We start from the raw sequence: 17,685 nt of genomic DNA on the forward strand, positions 1-17,685 counted from the left end.
TTAGGAGCATCTTTAATCCATAATAGCATGTGGATGTGTGGTGCTCCTCTGGCTTGGTATTCCTTTCTCCAAAAGAAGTGTTGAACTTCTCTGAGGAGAGGAACAGTCTTATTACAAATAAAGTGTAGCATAGCGATGATGGAAATATCTTGATACATTTCCAGGATCTAGAGAGTAGAGTTCTCCTGGTATTTTTATATCTGTTTGTTTTTTTTTGTTTGCTATGTGTAGGAAATTGTGTAAATCTTCCCATGCATATTCTGCACAACTTAATGTAACAAACCAAGTGGGTGGGCCAAGGTTTCTTATCATACAGCGTACATCTCTGTGACGAAGGAACCAGTATTCTTTTGTACCACACATGTTTGCTAAAAGATTTGTAATACTTGACTGTAAAGCCTCATCTTTTTCTTGAACTTTTTGTAATATTTGCGTAGCTGACATATTTTAAAAATGGGTACCTGATTTTAATGTGTGTGCAATTCCGTAGCATAGAATTTCTAATTTGCTTTCAAAGAGAAGGTGGAATATGTATTCCACGTTTTGTCTGAATCTGGGGTCATCAGAATACATTCGTAAAGAGCGATATTCTGATGCTGTTATCTGTGTGGGTCTATCATTGTACCTTCCTCCTTTTCCAGTAGGAAAGAGTAGAGGAAAGGCCCATGCTTCTATACTTTTTTCCCATATGCTAATCGGAGATCTTTTGGCTTGTCGCATTTGGTACGTTTCCAGTGTATCATCTATAGTGTCTTTAGAGTGTAAAGGATGAATTGTATAATGTTCTAAAATATTGGATTCTGTAGCAGGATTTAAAAGTTGAAATTGAACAGTTTCTTTTGACTCTTGAATTATTTCAATGGTTTCTGTCAGGTTTTCTTCAATATTAATTTCTTTGTAGTATTCATTGTTGTTTTTTAAATATTGCAGGGCTTGTCTTACTTTATGTAAGTCGACTAGTTGTTGCCAAATTCTTTTGTCTTTTGTAGTTACACCATTTACTAAGACAATTAAAGATTGATCTATTGGCCGTTGCACTCCTAGAGTGTGTACATTTTCTTTGAGATCCAATGGTAAATAAACTACTTTGCCACGAATGCCTTTCACTAATTCAGAGGGAGGTAATTTTGCTGTTTTTGGTTGGAGGCGGATTGTTGCTTGAAATGGGTGCACTGTTTGAATTATGATGCTCTCATATACATTTAGTTGTTGTAGGGGCTTTGGTAGTGGGAATAATTCCAAGGTATTTGTGATAGCACGTGAAGGTGATTGGTTGTTGTCAAGTTTTACAGTGCAGTAATTGCAAAGTATTAAGGGGTCAGTAATGTTGTATTTGTTTTCTGCTATAACGTAGAGAGCTAATTGGAACCATTTGGAATCTTCATTGTCTTCTATTTTGTACTTTGTCTACAGATTTTGTGGTACTTTTATAAGAAGCCCTGCGGCAACACACACACACACATGGTTTGGTTCTTCAGCGGAGGTACTTTTAAACTTTAGTATTTCTTTTTTGTATATGTTTTAATAGAAGGATGCTATTTGTACAGTAGTTGCTAGTTTGTTGTACATCTATTGCATTTTGTACGTGACTTTCAATTCCAAAATATTTTCTCTAGATATGCTCTATTTCTTCGAGTAGTTGTTTGGCTATACCATGTAGAAGATTGTTATTTAAACTGGCTAGTGCTAAAGCAGGACTTTTAGCATAGTAGAGTTTTTGGATTAGATTTCTTATAGTTGAATGATGTGTTGATATCATTTTGATATGATGGAAGTCGCTATGCAAATAGGTCCTGAAATGCAGGCTAATGAATGGCCTTGTAGTCCTGTGTATTTGCGCACTGGACAGGCATCCATATTTTGTAGTAGTTTCATTTTGAATTTGTCTTTGCTTTTTACATACTGATTGAGGAACTGGCGTAAAGATTTGAAAGATTTTTTGGCAATGTTACACATTGATGTGCACTGCCATTTGTAGACTGGACGTTTTGGTTCAGTAGAATGGGGAGGTGATGCTGAGTTTTCTGGGGATATTTTTGTGAGCACAGTTTCTTGTTCCATAATGGTGTTAAGTTTTTCATACCCTCGTCCACCGCTATGTATGGCAATTGGGTTTGTTTGCTTTTGTTTATATGCTTCTTCAATAAAATATGGTTCTGTGGTCGTGGTGTGACTCCATTCACCTCCACAGATGTTTAAGAAGCTATTTTTATTGATGTTCCGTTTATTGAGAAGTCTTTTTTGTAGTTTAGTAGTTAGTTTTGTTATTAGTTTCATCCTGTTTGAAACTAAGATAAATAACTTCCTTTTGAGAAGGATTGCACTGTCTATGAGAGTTTCTAGGATACATTTTCTACTGTAGGTTTTAAGGGTTGTGCATGATTTCTCTCCTGTTTTTAAAAGGTTCTTAAGGACTCTGTGGCGGCACATTTTTAGGATATTTGTTTTTGGTATGGTTACTTGCCTCTATATCAAGATTTATAGTGCAGCGTTAGCAGTAGTGGTAGCTGAAGTCTTGTTAATCACTTTCTATTTTGTTTTACATTTTGATAGAGGAGGGAAACTTAACAAATTAGCTGTTTTGTTTGAACTTTTTGTTCAAAATCTTTTAGAGATGAATGCTTATTTTGGACACTTTTATTTTGATTTGCTCTACTTCTGCGTTGCTTTCTACAGAGTTGCTTTTTGGTAGGCATTCTTTGGGGTCTGTTGGAGAAGAAAAAGAAAGTGTGGGTTGGGCTGTTGTGCAGTGTATGCGTGTTTTGTGCACAAGTGTCTTTCTATGATGGTAAGTATGATTGTGGAGGTGTGTGATTGTGCAATGGGCAGCTACATCAAGTTGGGAAGGCTATTCTGGTATTTGTGTATTACTATACTGGGCTTCAGATGAAGATGACAATATAAAGCATGAAACTGGTAAGGTGAAGCACTAATACTACATTTAATGGTAAACGGTTAATATACTTGTTTCTTTTACAATACTAAAATGCTAGTGTGTTTGAGTAACAGTTAGAACATTATGTTAGTTTTGTACTTACTTTTTTGTATGGAAAGAGTAGGTTTCTTCTAAGTGCGTGTTCGTACTTCAGACGTTGCTGCTTTTCAGGAGAGTGGTCTTCACTGCAATTGTAAAAGAAAGAAATTAGTGAATATGTTTGTTTATAGCACTTTTAATAATTACACTTTTATTTCTCCAATCTTATAATATGAAACAATATTTTTTTAGAATGGTGTATGTGTAAACAAAAAGTTGGAGAGCTGAAAGGTTTGCAATTGACACTTCATCATAGCAAATGGGAGAAATTACAGTAAGTTCATTTTACAGTTTATACAGAGTAAGTGGCGGTTACTCTGTTCATATTTTTATTTATATCATTTTACATTTTTAAAGCACTTACACAGCCCACAGGCATTGAGGCGCTGTTACAGGAATTGCTTGTTTTTTAGTTGCATAATTATTTTGTCTTAGTTGCGTATTTATAACGCGCTCAAACACCCAGAGGTTTCTAAGCGCGGACCCGGGGATCAAACCTGTGTTGCTTCGTGTCGTCTTGCTTCCAAGGCGCGCACGTTGCCGCTGAGCTATGCTCCCAGGATGTATTGTATTCCTAGAAGAGGTGTACATGTACTGTGTAGAAAATATTCATACCTGTAGTCGGTGTTCATGTATGTGGATGTGCATGAATCTGCAAGTAGAAATCTTGGGGAGTTTTATAGTAGTTGTTGTTGTAGGTCGTTTGCAGTCACAGCCGAATTGTACTGAGAGTGATCAATAGTACATCTAAAGTGCTGATCTGTGATGACAGAGTTAGATGTAGAGTTCTTGGATGTGACTGGTGGATGATTGTGTGACTGCTTAACAGTAGCCAATGAGGAAATGGTGCAGAGAGTGTAGTGGAATGGGTAGAAAAGCTTCCCCAGTGTAACGTATGCGCTCCGCGGACAGCGCGGCTGTTCGCAGACAGGACATGTCACATCTGGGGTTTCTTAGCATGAAGTGGGAGTGTATTTTGAGGATTAGCCAATCAGGTCGTGAGGTTCTGCTTCGTATTGAGAGAGGCTGTGTGTAGTGAAGATGGCGGAGGTGCAGAAAGTCAGGGTGTTGGTGGTTGGAGATATGTTTGTGAATGGTTTGGGGCAGTATGCTAAATCTAGGAATGTGGATAACCATTTTGGCACAAAAGGAGTAGATGTGGTGTGGAGATACTGTGCCTGATTTGAATTTGCAGGCAATTCTAGTAGTTTGTCAGGATATGGCTAGGTTTAATTGTCCATATGTAGTTGTCCTGCACTGTGGTGCTGTGCATTTGGGCTATGTCAGGGCTCCTACTATGTTGCAAGATATGCAAAAATTTAGTTCAAGCAATCATGAAAGTCTTTCAAAATGCCACGGTTATTTTTTCTGCTTTGTTACCTAGAGCAGTATGGGACAATAGTTCTGTTTTTTGTCATCCGCAAAATATTGCTAGGTGTCTAATCAACCGAGGCATGTTTGCTTTCATGCTTAGAGCTGGTGTGTTCTTTTGTAATAATGAGAACATTGATTCTGGTAATGTTGTTTATTTTAAAGAAGATGGCATTTCTTTATCTTTTATGGGAAATGCCATGCAGTTTTGAAACATAAGGGTTGCTTTGGAGAAGCTAATGTGAAGATTTTTTGAGGAAAATAAGAAAAAAACAAAAAAAATACAAAAAAGGTGTTTCTGAAGCATCTGGAAAACCCCCCCAAAAAAAGGCTCTTTTCAGAGCCAACCTCAAAGGAAAAATGGGGCACACTATTTAAATTTTCATTCACCGCGCTCAGATTTTTTGATTTGTCTGCAGATAGCGCGGTTTTCCGGGAATAGCACGTATTACATACGGGGAATTTGGGGTTGAAAGGCATGCAAATGAGACTGAACAGAGCAAGGGATTGGTCAATAAGGTTTACTGGGTGTGTTGTGTAAGGAGAGAATTTGTCAGTAGGTCTTTTTCCTGAGAGAAGAGCAGATAGCTATTGCTGTGTGTTTCAGAAAGCAGATTGTTTGGATTTTGGGAGATTCATGGATACATTGGTTGGAGGTGCATGTAGATCACTGTGTAGTGGCTGCACATCTTGGATTTTCTCATGTGGAAGTGCAATGGCATGGAGTGCGTGGAATGAAGTGGGTGGATTTGGTACCTCTCTATGCTTCTTTGGTGACACAGCGTCATCCAGACATTATTATTATTCATTGTGGAGGGAACAGTTTAGGACATGTGTCTGGAGTCTCTTTCCAAAGTCCTTCTTTCATTGCAAATTGCAAAGTCATGGACATGTATCCAAACTCCAGAGTAATTATTTCCCGTATTGCACAGAGACAAATGTGGTTGTGTTCTTTTTCATTTGGTCCACAAATGGAGAAAGCAAGGCGCAATGTTAACAAGGCTGTTTGTGCCTTTTTGAGAGATGTTGGTATCTCCTCTTTTCGGAATGAAAACATTATGGGGCCGATTCATGGAACAAACGTGCGCTGAAAATCCCAGCGCAAGCAGGCGCAGGGAGGCGCAAGCGTGAGAAAGCAAGCGCACATGCACGCGTGCGATTCAAGGAAAGCGCTGCGCTACTTTCCCACTGGTTGTGCACCAAATCCATGTATGGCGCACGCTGGCGCACACATCTCCAAACAGCGTGCGCTAAGCGCACAGCGAAAGCACACATAGCGCAGCGCACACAACAAAAGTAGGCGGAACAGGGGCGTAACACGTGGAATGGGGAATAACACGTGAAAAAGAAGGCGTAACTGGGGAAGTACTGCTGGGAAGTACACGGAACGCCCACACGCACGCGAACCACACGTATTCATGGAATCGAATCAGGCAAACCCGCGCACGGGCAAAGACACACGAAGGCAGGCGGTAGCGTCCCTGCGCATTACAAAAGCGTGCACAAATAAAAAGCATGTATACACTGAGTGGGGTACGTGTATTACTGGGGGTCGCGGGAGGTTTTACACGCGAAAGGGCCCTGTGCGAGTGGGGTACGTGTATTACTGGGGTTTGTGGGAAGTTTTACATGCGAAAGGGCCCTGTGCGAGTGGGGTACGTGTATTACTGGGGTTTGCGGGAAGTTTTACATGCGAAAGGGCCCTGTGCGAGTGGGGTACGTGTATTACTGGGGTTCGCGGGTAACGGGTAAGCACGTACAGAGCAATGGAAAGCCACGTGGGATCTTCAACCCGTGCCAGGGCAACGCCCGTGCGCGATACGTCACAGACAAGCTTATGCACTAAGGGCCTTTGGTCCAATGAATTCACGTACGTGTGCTGATGCGCTTACGCGCTAAGGGCCTTTCCTCGGATTTCACACTGACGTGCACTTTTTTCACGTGCCAATTCACTCCGTATCAAGCTGGCCACGCGTACACACACGGAAGACCACGCTCCTGCCCTGAAGGCCAATTTCCTGCCCCCCAGAGCCCCGAGCATGCTCCCACCTGCCATCTGCTGCTGCCTGACTGCCTGCTGCCCACGTGCCCTGCTATTTGGTGCCTGCACGTCAGCCAGGGTTCCAGTTGCTGTGTCCACCCTGCTGGAACAGAAGACTCCCGACTGGGATATCATCGTTCCACAGCCCAGCCCCAGGACCCAGTTGCCCACCCAGGCCTGCCTCGGGGGTCGCAATGTCGGGGCAAACACCATCTGAGACCACTGGCGACCCCCAGCCAGAGAGGCAGAGGGCCACCAGCTTCAGTGTGAAGGAAGTTGGTGTCCTGGTGGAGCATGTCCTGGGGCATTATGGTGCCCTCTTCGGAACATCACGCGCCAACAAGGAAGGACGGGAGAGGATCTGGGACGACGTAGTGGTTGCCATCAACGCGGAGGGGGTGGCAACCCGCGACATCAAGCACGTCAAGAAGCGCTGGGAGGACTTCAGGTCCAGGACCCTCCACAAGGCCCGGCGCCTCGCGGAGGGGGGCCGGGTCAGCATGAGTGACATCCAGATGAGGGCCCTGGAACACGTATGCCCAGCGCTCCACGCCCAGGTCCTTCAGAGGAAGACCCGTCTGGAGTTGAGCGGTAAGTGGCCAAGCATTGGTGTGCAAGACAGGGCATGTTGCAGTGTGCTGGTAGTCTGATACTTGCCTGTATGTGTGACATGGGCCATGTATGGATGTGTGTGTGCAGGGACATCATGGTCATGCATGTGAGACCAGTAATGTGCGAACCACATGGTTGGTGCATGACATGGGGAGCTGTATGGCAAATGCACAGATGAAAGCATGCCAGTTTCTGTTCTTGCACATGGTGGGGGTGTGAGGGATGGGTGCTGCTGTCATGTACTTGTATGGTGCACATGTGTGTGTGTGTCTGAGAAGTGTGTCTGTGACTTCGATACGCCATGGATTCATGACACATGTCCGTGATGATGTGTAGATTCACTCCTGCAGTGCGGTCACCATTGTATGCACTGTGTCTATCCACTGTGTCTGTGGTGTACAAGGCATGATGCATGACCCTCCGGTGATGTGTGTGCATGGCATCAGTGTGAGCCAGGATGCATGTGAGTTTGAAGGCAACATTTTGATTAATAGAGGCCCTTGTACATGGATGCTGATGTTGATTGCAGGCGCCATGCCTGTTCATGCATGTGTGTTGCGTGCATTCATCCATATGTTGTGGAGGGACAGGATGGAAGTGACGTTAGACACTGCCACTCGTGTTATTGCTTCCTGTCTAGGGGAATATTGTACTGTACCCTGATGCTTGTGTTCTATGTCTCCCTCTACGCAGTGTCAAGTGAAGAAGAGGGCGGAGATGGCGCTGTGGAGCCAAGCGGCGGGGATGCCTCCACTGGGCGGCGACGCAAGGCCCAGCCACCCTCCCAGGACTTGCCATCATCCGGGAGCGAGGGTGCTGGTGCCGCGTCTGCCACTACGGCTGTGGCGGAAGGGCCGGGTGAGCCCCCACAGGGGCTTGCAATGGCGGGAGACGGTACGGAGACATCCAGGTTGGTGGTCTCCACAGAGGAGGAGGAGCCCGCTACTGAGCTGCAAATGGAGCCTGGTGGGGGTAATACCACTGGTGCAAGTGGTGCAGTCCAGGGCCAGGGTCAGGAGGCAGCACAGGTCACCGTGGAATGGCCTGTGCATGTCCCTGTCCTTGACCCTGTGACTGCACCACCATGCACCAGCAGGAAGGCCCCGTCCCAGGCCCGTCCACAGGTAGGGGAGAGTGCCATGTCATCTGCCTCTCCACTACCTGCGGACGAGGGTTCCCATTAACGTATGGGCTTCGTCCTGATTGGTGTCGCATTGCGCACGCGTGACATTCGTGATGACGGGCGTTCTTCCTGGGCAGAGAACGCATGCCATCACGAAGAGCAGCGTCGCGACGTGGCACTGTTGGGAGGGGCCCTGGTTGGTGGGTTCCTACATGTGACGCGCACTCTGGCGGACCTCTCCTCCTCTGTGGAGACTATGCACCAGTCGTTCTCCCTGCTGTCTTCTGGCCCAGATTCCACCAGGGCCCCCTTTGGACCTGGCCTGACCAACACAGCCAGCTTGGTGGAGATCCCATCCCTGCCACAGTCGGGAGTCGGCGGTCCAGCAGGGGTGGACACCACAACTGTAGACCCAGCTGATGGAGGATGTGCAGGCATCATCGGACAAGGCACATGGACAGCAGCAGCAGCAGGAGCAGGCTCTAGGTGGGAGCAATGATGGCTCGGGGCCATCAACATCAGGGGGGCAGGCATCGGCCAGAGGGCAGGAGGACCCTGGAATGGATGTCTTTCATGTGGCTGCGGTTGGGCCAGCGCATAGATGCGGAGCAGTGGCGGGCGGACGAGGCACGGCTCACCATGGTCAGGGGGAGTTCTCCATGCGCCGGGCGTTGAGGTGGGCAGAGTGCCTCGAGGCGACTCGCAGGGAGTTGGAACAGGCCATGAGTGCCTCCCTGCGAGACCTCGGGGCCAGGGCAGAAGCCCGCCTCCGGGACATCAACATGGAGTTCGATGATGCCCTGGCCCGCGACACCACAGAGTGAGCCGCAGGACTTGCCCACCGCCATTGTATATAGTTAGATAGTGTTAGGTTTCCTTTCCTTTTCTTTTTTATTTTGGTTGCACTTGGACAATGCACCACGTTTTTGTATATAGTTTTTTATTAGGTAGTATTTTTGGTAGGTTTCATTTCATCAGTTGGGCTCATGGACCCTGGATTGTTCATTTGTACATAGTTCACCATTTGATTATTCTCATTTTTTTTATTTTCACCATGGAGCAATGGATTTCACTTTCTTTTTTCCCTTGGATTTGCTTTGTTGGACTGTGACTTTGGACACCATTTCTTTTGGATTTCTTTGGATTATGATTTCTTGTTTTTTATTCTTTTATGGACATGCAGAATTTCTTTAATTATTCCCATTTTTGTGGGTTTTCTTTTAATTACATTCATGTTGTGTTTAATACATTTTCTTCTTCATACTTCGATGTGTGGTATTCTCATTGGTTTCATGCATGTCATGATATGGGTTTTCACATTCACTTGCACCCATTGTGTGTGTGTGTGTGTGACGGACATGTGTTCAGTAACATACTTGCCTTTGGGGTTGTATCATGTAATTGCCTTTTCTATGTGGGTGGATGCAATACTTGGTTGGGTCTTTGGGCTGGGGAGGCTGGCCATAAGGGCCATGATTGAGGATCGTCATGACGTGGGGGCAGGAGGTCATGAGTGGGACATGAGTGGGGGCCTGCTAGCAGGTGCCCCGCACTACTGGGGGGTGGGGATGCAGGGGGACATGAGTGGGGGCCTGCTGGCAGGTGCCCCGCACTGCTGGGGGGTGGGGGTGCAGGGGGACATGAGTGGGGGTCTGCTGGCAGGTGCCCCGCACTGCTGGGGGGTGGGAGTGCAGGGGGACATGAGTGGGGGCCTGCTGGCACGTGCCCCGCACTGCTGGGGGGTGGGGGTGCAGGGGGACATGAGTCGGGGCCTGCTGGCAGGTGCCCTGCACTGCTGGGGGGTGCTGGGGGACATGTGTTGGTCATCAGTAGTGCAAGCTGACATGTGGCTTGGCTGGGGGGCATGCCCATGGTGGATGGGCTGCCTGCGGGACATGCCCAGGGGTGCAGGGTAGTCCCCTGTGGTGTGGGATGCCTGCAGGGGCCGTGGAGGGTGCAGAGGGTACACCTGGGAGGACCCACACTGCCAATTCACGTGTAGGACTCCCCGCACACCCCCCGAAATACACGTACCCTGCTCAAATCGCGTGCGAGACTTCCCGCGAACCCCAGTAATACACATACCCCACTCGCACAGGGCCAATCGCGTGTGAAACTTCCCGTGAACTCCAGTAATACACGTACCCCACTCGCACAGGGCCAATCGCGTGTGAAACTTCCCACGAACCCCAGTAATACACGTACCCCACTCGCACAGGGCCAATCGCGTGTGAAACTTCCCGCGAACCCCAGTAATACATGTACCCCACTCGCACAGGGCCAATCGCGTGTGAAACTTCCCACGAACCCCAGTAATACACGTACCCCACTCGCACAGGGCCAATCGCGTGTGAAACTTCCCGCGAACCTCAGTAATACGCGCACCCCACTCGTACAGGGCCAATCGCGTGTGAAACTTCCCACGAACCACAGTAATACGCGTACCCCACTCGCACAGGCCCTTTTGTGTGTGAAACTTCCGGCGAACTCCAGTAATGCACGTACCCAACTCGCACAGGGCCAATCGCATGTGAAACTTCCCATAAACCCCAGTATTACACGTACCCCACTCGCACAGGGCCTATCGCGTGTGAAACTTCCAGCGAACCCCAGTAATACACGTTCCCCGCTTGCCGTGCTGGTACAGGGTTAGCGCAGCCCTTTGCGCTGGATTGGGGATTTTGATAGCTTTTCCCTGCGCGAGGGGTGTTCTTGGGGGCGTAACTGGCGCTGCTGCAGGGTCGCTGCGCCACTGTGCGCCACAGCTGGTTTTGGTAACTAAAATCCATGAATACGCTGTGCGTGGAAATGGATTTTAGCGCACGCGGATGGCGCATAGATTCTCACGCGCACACTGTGCGCCAGCCGCATGCACCACTTGTGCGCTAAATTCTATGAATTACCCCCTTAGTTTTGTAGCACACACATTTTTCGCAGAGATGGAGTACATCTTACTTATGCCGGCAATCAGAATTTTCTGCAAAATATACAAAATGCATTGCAACCTTTTTGGAATTACAGCAATCCATTTTGCAGTAGGTGTTGCCCATTTCAAGTTTTTGAAACACAAAAAGCACCACAAAAAGGCTCTTTTCAGAGCCACCACTTCCTTCTATAGAAAAGTGCAATGGTCCTGATAGGGCAGCGCCCCAACAAATAAATATCCGCGGACTGTCCATGGACTTCTAAAAAATGCACAGGGCCCTGCAATATTTATTTGTCACTTCTATTTTTAAACTGTGAAAGGCGGCTCTGAAAAGAGCCTTTTTTGTTGGTTTTTGTTGCTTTATATTATTTTTTTGTTTTTTTAAACACGACACACAAGGAAAGGAGGGGAAGGGAGGGGAAGGAAAGGACACCAACCACGGGGATAAGAAAGGTCAGTTGGAGAGAGGAATATGTAGGGGGGCCTTATTCAGGTAGGTTGCAGACCTTCTCATGCTCCTTGACCGCAGTCTCGAAAGCAGTCTGAAGGTTCTCCCCCCTGCAGAGTACTGTGTCGCAGTACATGCACAATATTGTGACCCGTGAAAGGTAAGGGTCAACAGCATCATGAATTTTCCTGTGAGGCAGCTGGAGGGATGCACTGTCCCGCAGGAGTGTCTTTTGTGGTGACAGCAGCGGAAACTGACGATGCTGCAGAGGAACTCAACCTACTACGTTTATTGCAAGATACAACATTACGAATAGCCCCACCCTAGGTTTTGCTTCATTGATGTAGTACCAAAGCCATACGCACCAGGCTTACCATGACTCAGCACCATGCGGCACTGAGTGCAGATCACCTTGTTTGCATTGGCTTTTGACTTTCCATCACTGGTGGTAAATAATCGCCACACCCAAGACTCACGATGAGTGCCAGTAGTAGTGACCTCCACTACCTCATCTGTCTCCTCTGCATCCTCATGCCTGTTCCCCTCTGCAGGCCCTTGGGGACGTGGTGGTGGTGGAGGGGGTGGGGGTGCTGATGCGGAGGCAGTAGCAGCAGAAGCAATTTGGGATGCCATCTGGAAGGTTAATAACCAGGAACTAGGAACCAGGAACTAAGAACAGCAACCTGCAAAATTGTCCTGTTGTAAATCTTGGAAATCCAAAAGCAGAATGAGGATCAGCTCTGGGGTCTGGCCTTTTATAGGGGTGCTGGGGCGTGCTTCACGGACACCCGTGCCGTCTCTGAACACTTCGAACACCAAGAAAGGGCTCAAAAAGTTCCAAAATGTATGTAGATCGCCAGGGACATTGTCTGGGACATGTGCAATGGGGAACCTTTACTGTAAAATACCTTGCATTGCTCAAAAAAACACTTTTTAAATGTTCGAGGGCCCGGACAGTGTCCGCAAATAAGGACACACGCTCAGCGTGGGTGCGGTCACATGATGACGTTGCGGACACGTTTGCAAATGGGACGGCTGTCCGCAGGACACCAAATGTGCAGGGACGGTTGTGCGCATGCGCGCGGGTGTCTACGGACAGTGTTCGGGTCCCTGAACTAATTAAAAGTGTGACACATTGTGCAGCAGACAGTTGCGGAGAGGCGCGATGTCCGTAGGACCCAAGTGTGTGATGCGCGGGTGTTCTACGAACAGTGTTGAAGTCCCTGAATAAAATAAATGTGCGTCAAAACTTTGCAGACAGGGGGACGGGATATGTGTTCTATGGATATATTCATTCTGGTTGCGGTCATTACGAACAGCGGGGGTGTTCTTAGGACACCCCCATTTTGGGTGATTGCAGACAGGCGGACATCTTGTGTGTTCTGAGGACATCGCCATCTCAATTGCAAATGGTACGAACAGGTATATTGTCCTTAGGACACCCCAATTTTTGTTAAATACGGACAATCGAACATCTTGTGTGTTCTACGGACACCTCCATTTTAATTATGGACAGTACGGGCAGGTATAGTGTCCTTAGGACACCCCCATTTTGGTTAACTGAGGACATCCCGGACAGGCACGCCGTCCGAGGACACCCTAACTGCCCTTTTTTTTTTTTTTTAAAAAGACAGGCATATACTAAGAACACACTTAAAATTGTATTATTGTTTAACAGTAGAAACATTAGGAAAGGGGGGGAGCAGAAACTGAAACAAATACAGGGGATTTAGGGGTTTGGACATGATTTATGGGAGGGGGGAAGGGATGGAAGTCTCATTGTACCATTTTTCTTGGTGGGGAGGGTTTGGGGATAGTTGGCTGGGACATGGAGAGGGGGAACAGGTACATGTAGGACAGTGGTATTTAATGTTTTCTTTAATGTAGTCCACAACACACTCTTTTAGTTGATTGAAGTGTTGCATTAACAAATCCATTATTAGTTCCCTTTGTTTCAGAGGATTTTCTAATATCTCTTTTGGTGCATTATATTTATTGGTTGTCTGGTCTGTTAAAATAGAAATGTGTTAAGTACCCATAAAGTAATGGTTATTAATTGGCTTATGTAGAGAAATGTTGTGTGTACCATTATTATCAATCTCTTCACTCATTTCATCTTGTGGGAAATTTTCTTCCAGCCATTCCAAAGTACTGGACATTTCTGTGTTAAAAAAAAGGTTTGTTTTAGTGTACCTAATACAGAAAATGTACAAGTATATGAAATAAATGTAGTGCACTTACTAGTTTTTTTTTTTACAAACTTTTGCTGTTACTGCTAGGTAAGTATGCTCTTGCTTCTTGCTGTGCAGTTTCTTTGAGGTAATTCAGTTGGAGGCATATTTATTTTGTTTTCGTATATTTCATTATAATACAAATGCTACTTTAGTGGATGGTTGGTGTCTTACATATACAGTTTCCACTTCTTATTTATTATTAAATGTTATGTATTTATGTTGTGCTTTTTGAACATGTTTGGTGTTTTTATTGTATGATACAATAATGTAAGATACCCCCTGAGTTTTTGGATAGTGTTCATGGTGACTGCGTCCGTCCGCGGACATGCGCACAGTCCGCTGGTATCAAAATCACTAGCGGGGCAGGGGGTTCAGTGTTTTCTATGTTATATGTATATAAGCTAAGGGAATCTTAGTAAACATTTATAACATTTACATTATCTATATCTATATTCAGTGAAAAAAACGTTGTCAAAGGGACGTTATGGTGAAGTTGCGCTACTAAAAACCGATGAAATTCAGTGAAAAAAACTTTGTTAAAGTGACATTATGGTTCCAAGTAAAACCGAAAAACCCTTGAAATTCGCCAGTTATGGTAAGCTCAGCAACCATAACTCGCGCCACCACCGTGCACTGCTAAAACTAACACTCAGGACAGCAAAGATGACATCACAAAGTGATGTCATCAATGACATTTGTGATGTAATCTTTGATGTCCTGAGTGTTAGTCTTAGCAGTGCACGATGGTGGCACGAGTTATGGTTGCTGAGCTCACCATAACTGACGAATTTCAAGGGTTTTTCGGTTTTACTTGGAACCATAACGGCCCTTTAACAAAGTTTTTTTTAACTGAATTTCATAGGATTTTAGTAACGCAACTTAACCATAACGTCCCTTTAACAACGTTTTTTTCACTGAATATATATATTTCTGAGGCTTGTGGAATCTGCTTGGATCACCTGCTGTGCATAGGCCAACATCTAGTGGAAGCTGCGGAGTATTACAGTTTGTTTTTCGAAACTCGAAAATGGGAATCGACCTAGGGCGTGCCAGTAATACTATCCCTAATGTGACGTCCACTGTACCCACGATCCCTCACATATATATATGTTAATAGTATGTTCTTCTCCAGCGGCTAGAGGGGGATAATATAAGAGGAGTTACATCTGATTTGTGCTGCCACAACAGAAGATGTTAGTGCCTGTGTGTGTGGCCATCAGTTGCCAGAAGATGGCCATGGTGAACAAGGGTAGGTTGCATCCAAATGAAAGTGATGTTCCATAGAAAACGCACATAAAATACTAAGAGCAGCAGAGTGGGTGTACTAATGATTCATCTGAGTGCTGGGGGGACCCTTTCTTTAAGGTCTTTTGGCAGTGTTGTTCCCCTGGAAAGCCAGCCTCTTTAAACTGACAGCTATTAACACCGAAGTATATTGTTTTTAGTTGAGAAATGACACATGTAGGTGCTGGATGTTTTTCAAGTTAAAAATAAAAACAAAAAATGATGGCTTCTGTTAAAATGGTAAAGGAAATGACTTGTTGTTCTTGTGCCATTTCCATGAGTTAAGTTCAGTAGAGTGCGGCGAGGTGAGCACTTGGGGCAGATTGAGTCTCATAAATGTGATGTAGTGGGGATGTGAGACAAGGAAAGGGCTCTGATGTGAAGTGGGACTGGCCCAGTGGCAGGAGGGATCAAAAATGGCAGTGCCGCTGTATGAGGTGCATGTAACCCAATGGGGACTCATGTGGCAGGTCATGCCAGGTTGTTGGGCACACATTCTACACCCTTTTATTGCTATGAAGTCCCTCCATGGCGCTCATTTTATTTATTGTTTACATTATTTAACATTTTTATTTTGACTGATATCTTAAGAGCAAGATATGCAACTAACTTCAGGGCACTAGAGCTTAAAGATAAGGGAAGAGGGGATGTAAATCGAGGCGCTCGAAGGGTAAAATAAGCAATAGTTGCAGCATAAACAAGTAGATCAATGCCTATGCATTCCTGCCAAGCGTAGGGCTTGAGTTATTATAGAGATATTGGACTCATCTGTGGTGTGAACACTAAACAATCGGGAATGGAGGCCGATAGAGATTTAAATGATTGATAACAGGCAGCAAAGGTCATGGTGTTATTGTCTCCTAACATTTACTAGGTCTTTGTTTAACCTCCGGATCCCTCAAATCCATCAATTATTCATGACCATATAATTCATGAGCAAACTTGAAATTGTTCCTAATAAACATTCTACTATAACAACACAAAGATGGGGCATGACGGAAAAAGTGTACGTTAATGCATCTAGTAGAGGCTTGTCTATGTCACACAGTCATTCACACAGGTCTACAACTATTATATTTGATTGCACAAATCCATTCACTCTAAATATCTCTATAATAATCAAAAATAATCAGGATGTGAGATCCTACAAATCAGCATGCTATGGTTCTGAACAGAAGAGTTTATTTCAGAAAACCACAAGTGTTATTGTTCAATTAGTTTACATAGCTTTCGATAAGCACGAAAGGCTCAAAAAGAACGGACAAGAAGTGATTGAGTTTGGTGGAAATACAGATTGAGTATTAACCTCTTTTGTGTTGAGGTACAGAGTTCCACCTAAAGGCACAGTGGTATACAACAGTTAGAAGAACATGTACTTATACAGTAGTGCACCCGGGACATAGGGTGGTCCAGGGTATCATAAACACGGGGTGAACCATAGCCTGCCGATTTGTAGGATCTCACATCCTGATTATTTTTGATTATTATATACGTACCCCCCTGGGTAGATCAGGACTCCGCCAGGCGCCCTTATTTTTACTTACTCTAAATATCTCTTCATGCATTTTGCAAGCAATGTCATATCAAGACTTTCCCTTCAGTCTTTGGTACAAGCTTGGATTTTCATAGCTTGAGAATCTGTTATAGCCATTACTAAAGCACCTACATCTCACTATGCTTGCTTAAGGGAAAAGGGCAAGTGATTTATTTTTGAACAATTAAAATTGGTCATTCGTTGATTTCTGTCTAACTGTACACAATTAACTATTTCAATTTGTTGCATAACTTAAAGCCAGAAAAAAGCTAGACTCGCAAAATGAGCTGAATATTGTTTCATGGTGCTCTCCTTTTGTTATCCTTTGAGTAAATTGGTGATTCCCTCACCCACCTATATGATTCCGATCTTGGTTAGCCACCAGCATTCCCTTATCCACAGTAGCGACAGAGAAATTACTTTTTCAGCTCTTCAAGAATGACGCTTCAAATTCTTGCATTTTCTGTTGTGTTCTGCAGCTCAGGGGTAAATCACTTTTAAATGACTTAACCATATGTTGTGATTTTATTTATAGATATCATGGTGGATAATCCTGATGAACAGTCAATCATGACATACGTAGCACAATTTCTTGAACATTTTCCTGAGATGGAAGGAGTAAGTTACATTTTTGTATCTTCCGAATTTTTCAAATGTTTTCATAAGACATTTCTTCAGAAAGCTATGCCATAAAAACTCAATAGTGCCTCATTTTAATGTGGAGAGAAAGGGCCTCATCACGAGTTGGGCGGTAACGCCGGCGCTATTAGCGCCGGCGCTAATAGCCCTACTGACAAACCCCCGGCGCTATTAGTGCCGGATCACGGGTTTGGCGGAAGGGTTATTGCCCATTCCCCATTGGGCCCATTCGGGAATTTCGCGCTATTACCGCCGGCGGATTTCCCGCCAGCGGTAATCGTGCCAAAAATCGGCAATTTTGCCGCAGATTTCCCCCCAGCTCAGAGCTCGGGGTAAATCCGCCAAAGCCATGATCTGGCAGACCCTTAAATGCGGCGGTAATAGCGCTACTGCAGCATTTAAGGGTTACCGCCAGACTTGTGACGAGGCCCAAAATCTT

General features: G+C 45.4%; 1 protein-coding gene across 2 annotated transcripts in view; it reads left to right on the forward strand.

Annotated features, from left to right (window-relative positions):
* Nucleotides 1-17,685, forward strand: part of CLMN (calmin) — a 2,282,147-nt gene that overhangs the window by 1,678,873 nt on the left and 585,589 nt on the right. For both annotated transcript variants that reach the window (XM_069637682.1, XM_069637683.1), the window contains one exon: nucleotides 17,143-17,225. In XM_069637682.1, the coding sequence (XP_069493783.1) occupies nucleotides 17,143-17,225 (83 nt within the window). The remainder of the gene's footprint in view (nucleotides 1-17,142; nucleotides 17,226-17,685) is intronic.

The sequence above is a fragment of the Ambystoma mexicanum genome, chromosome 14, assembly GCF_040938575.1.
Source record: "Ambystoma mexicanum isolate Mex_15411 chromosome 14, UKY_AmexF1_1, whole genome shotgun sequence".
Taxonomy (NCBI): Eukaryota; Metazoa; Chordata; class Amphibia; order Caudata; family Ambystomatidae; genus Ambystoma; species Ambystoma mexicanum.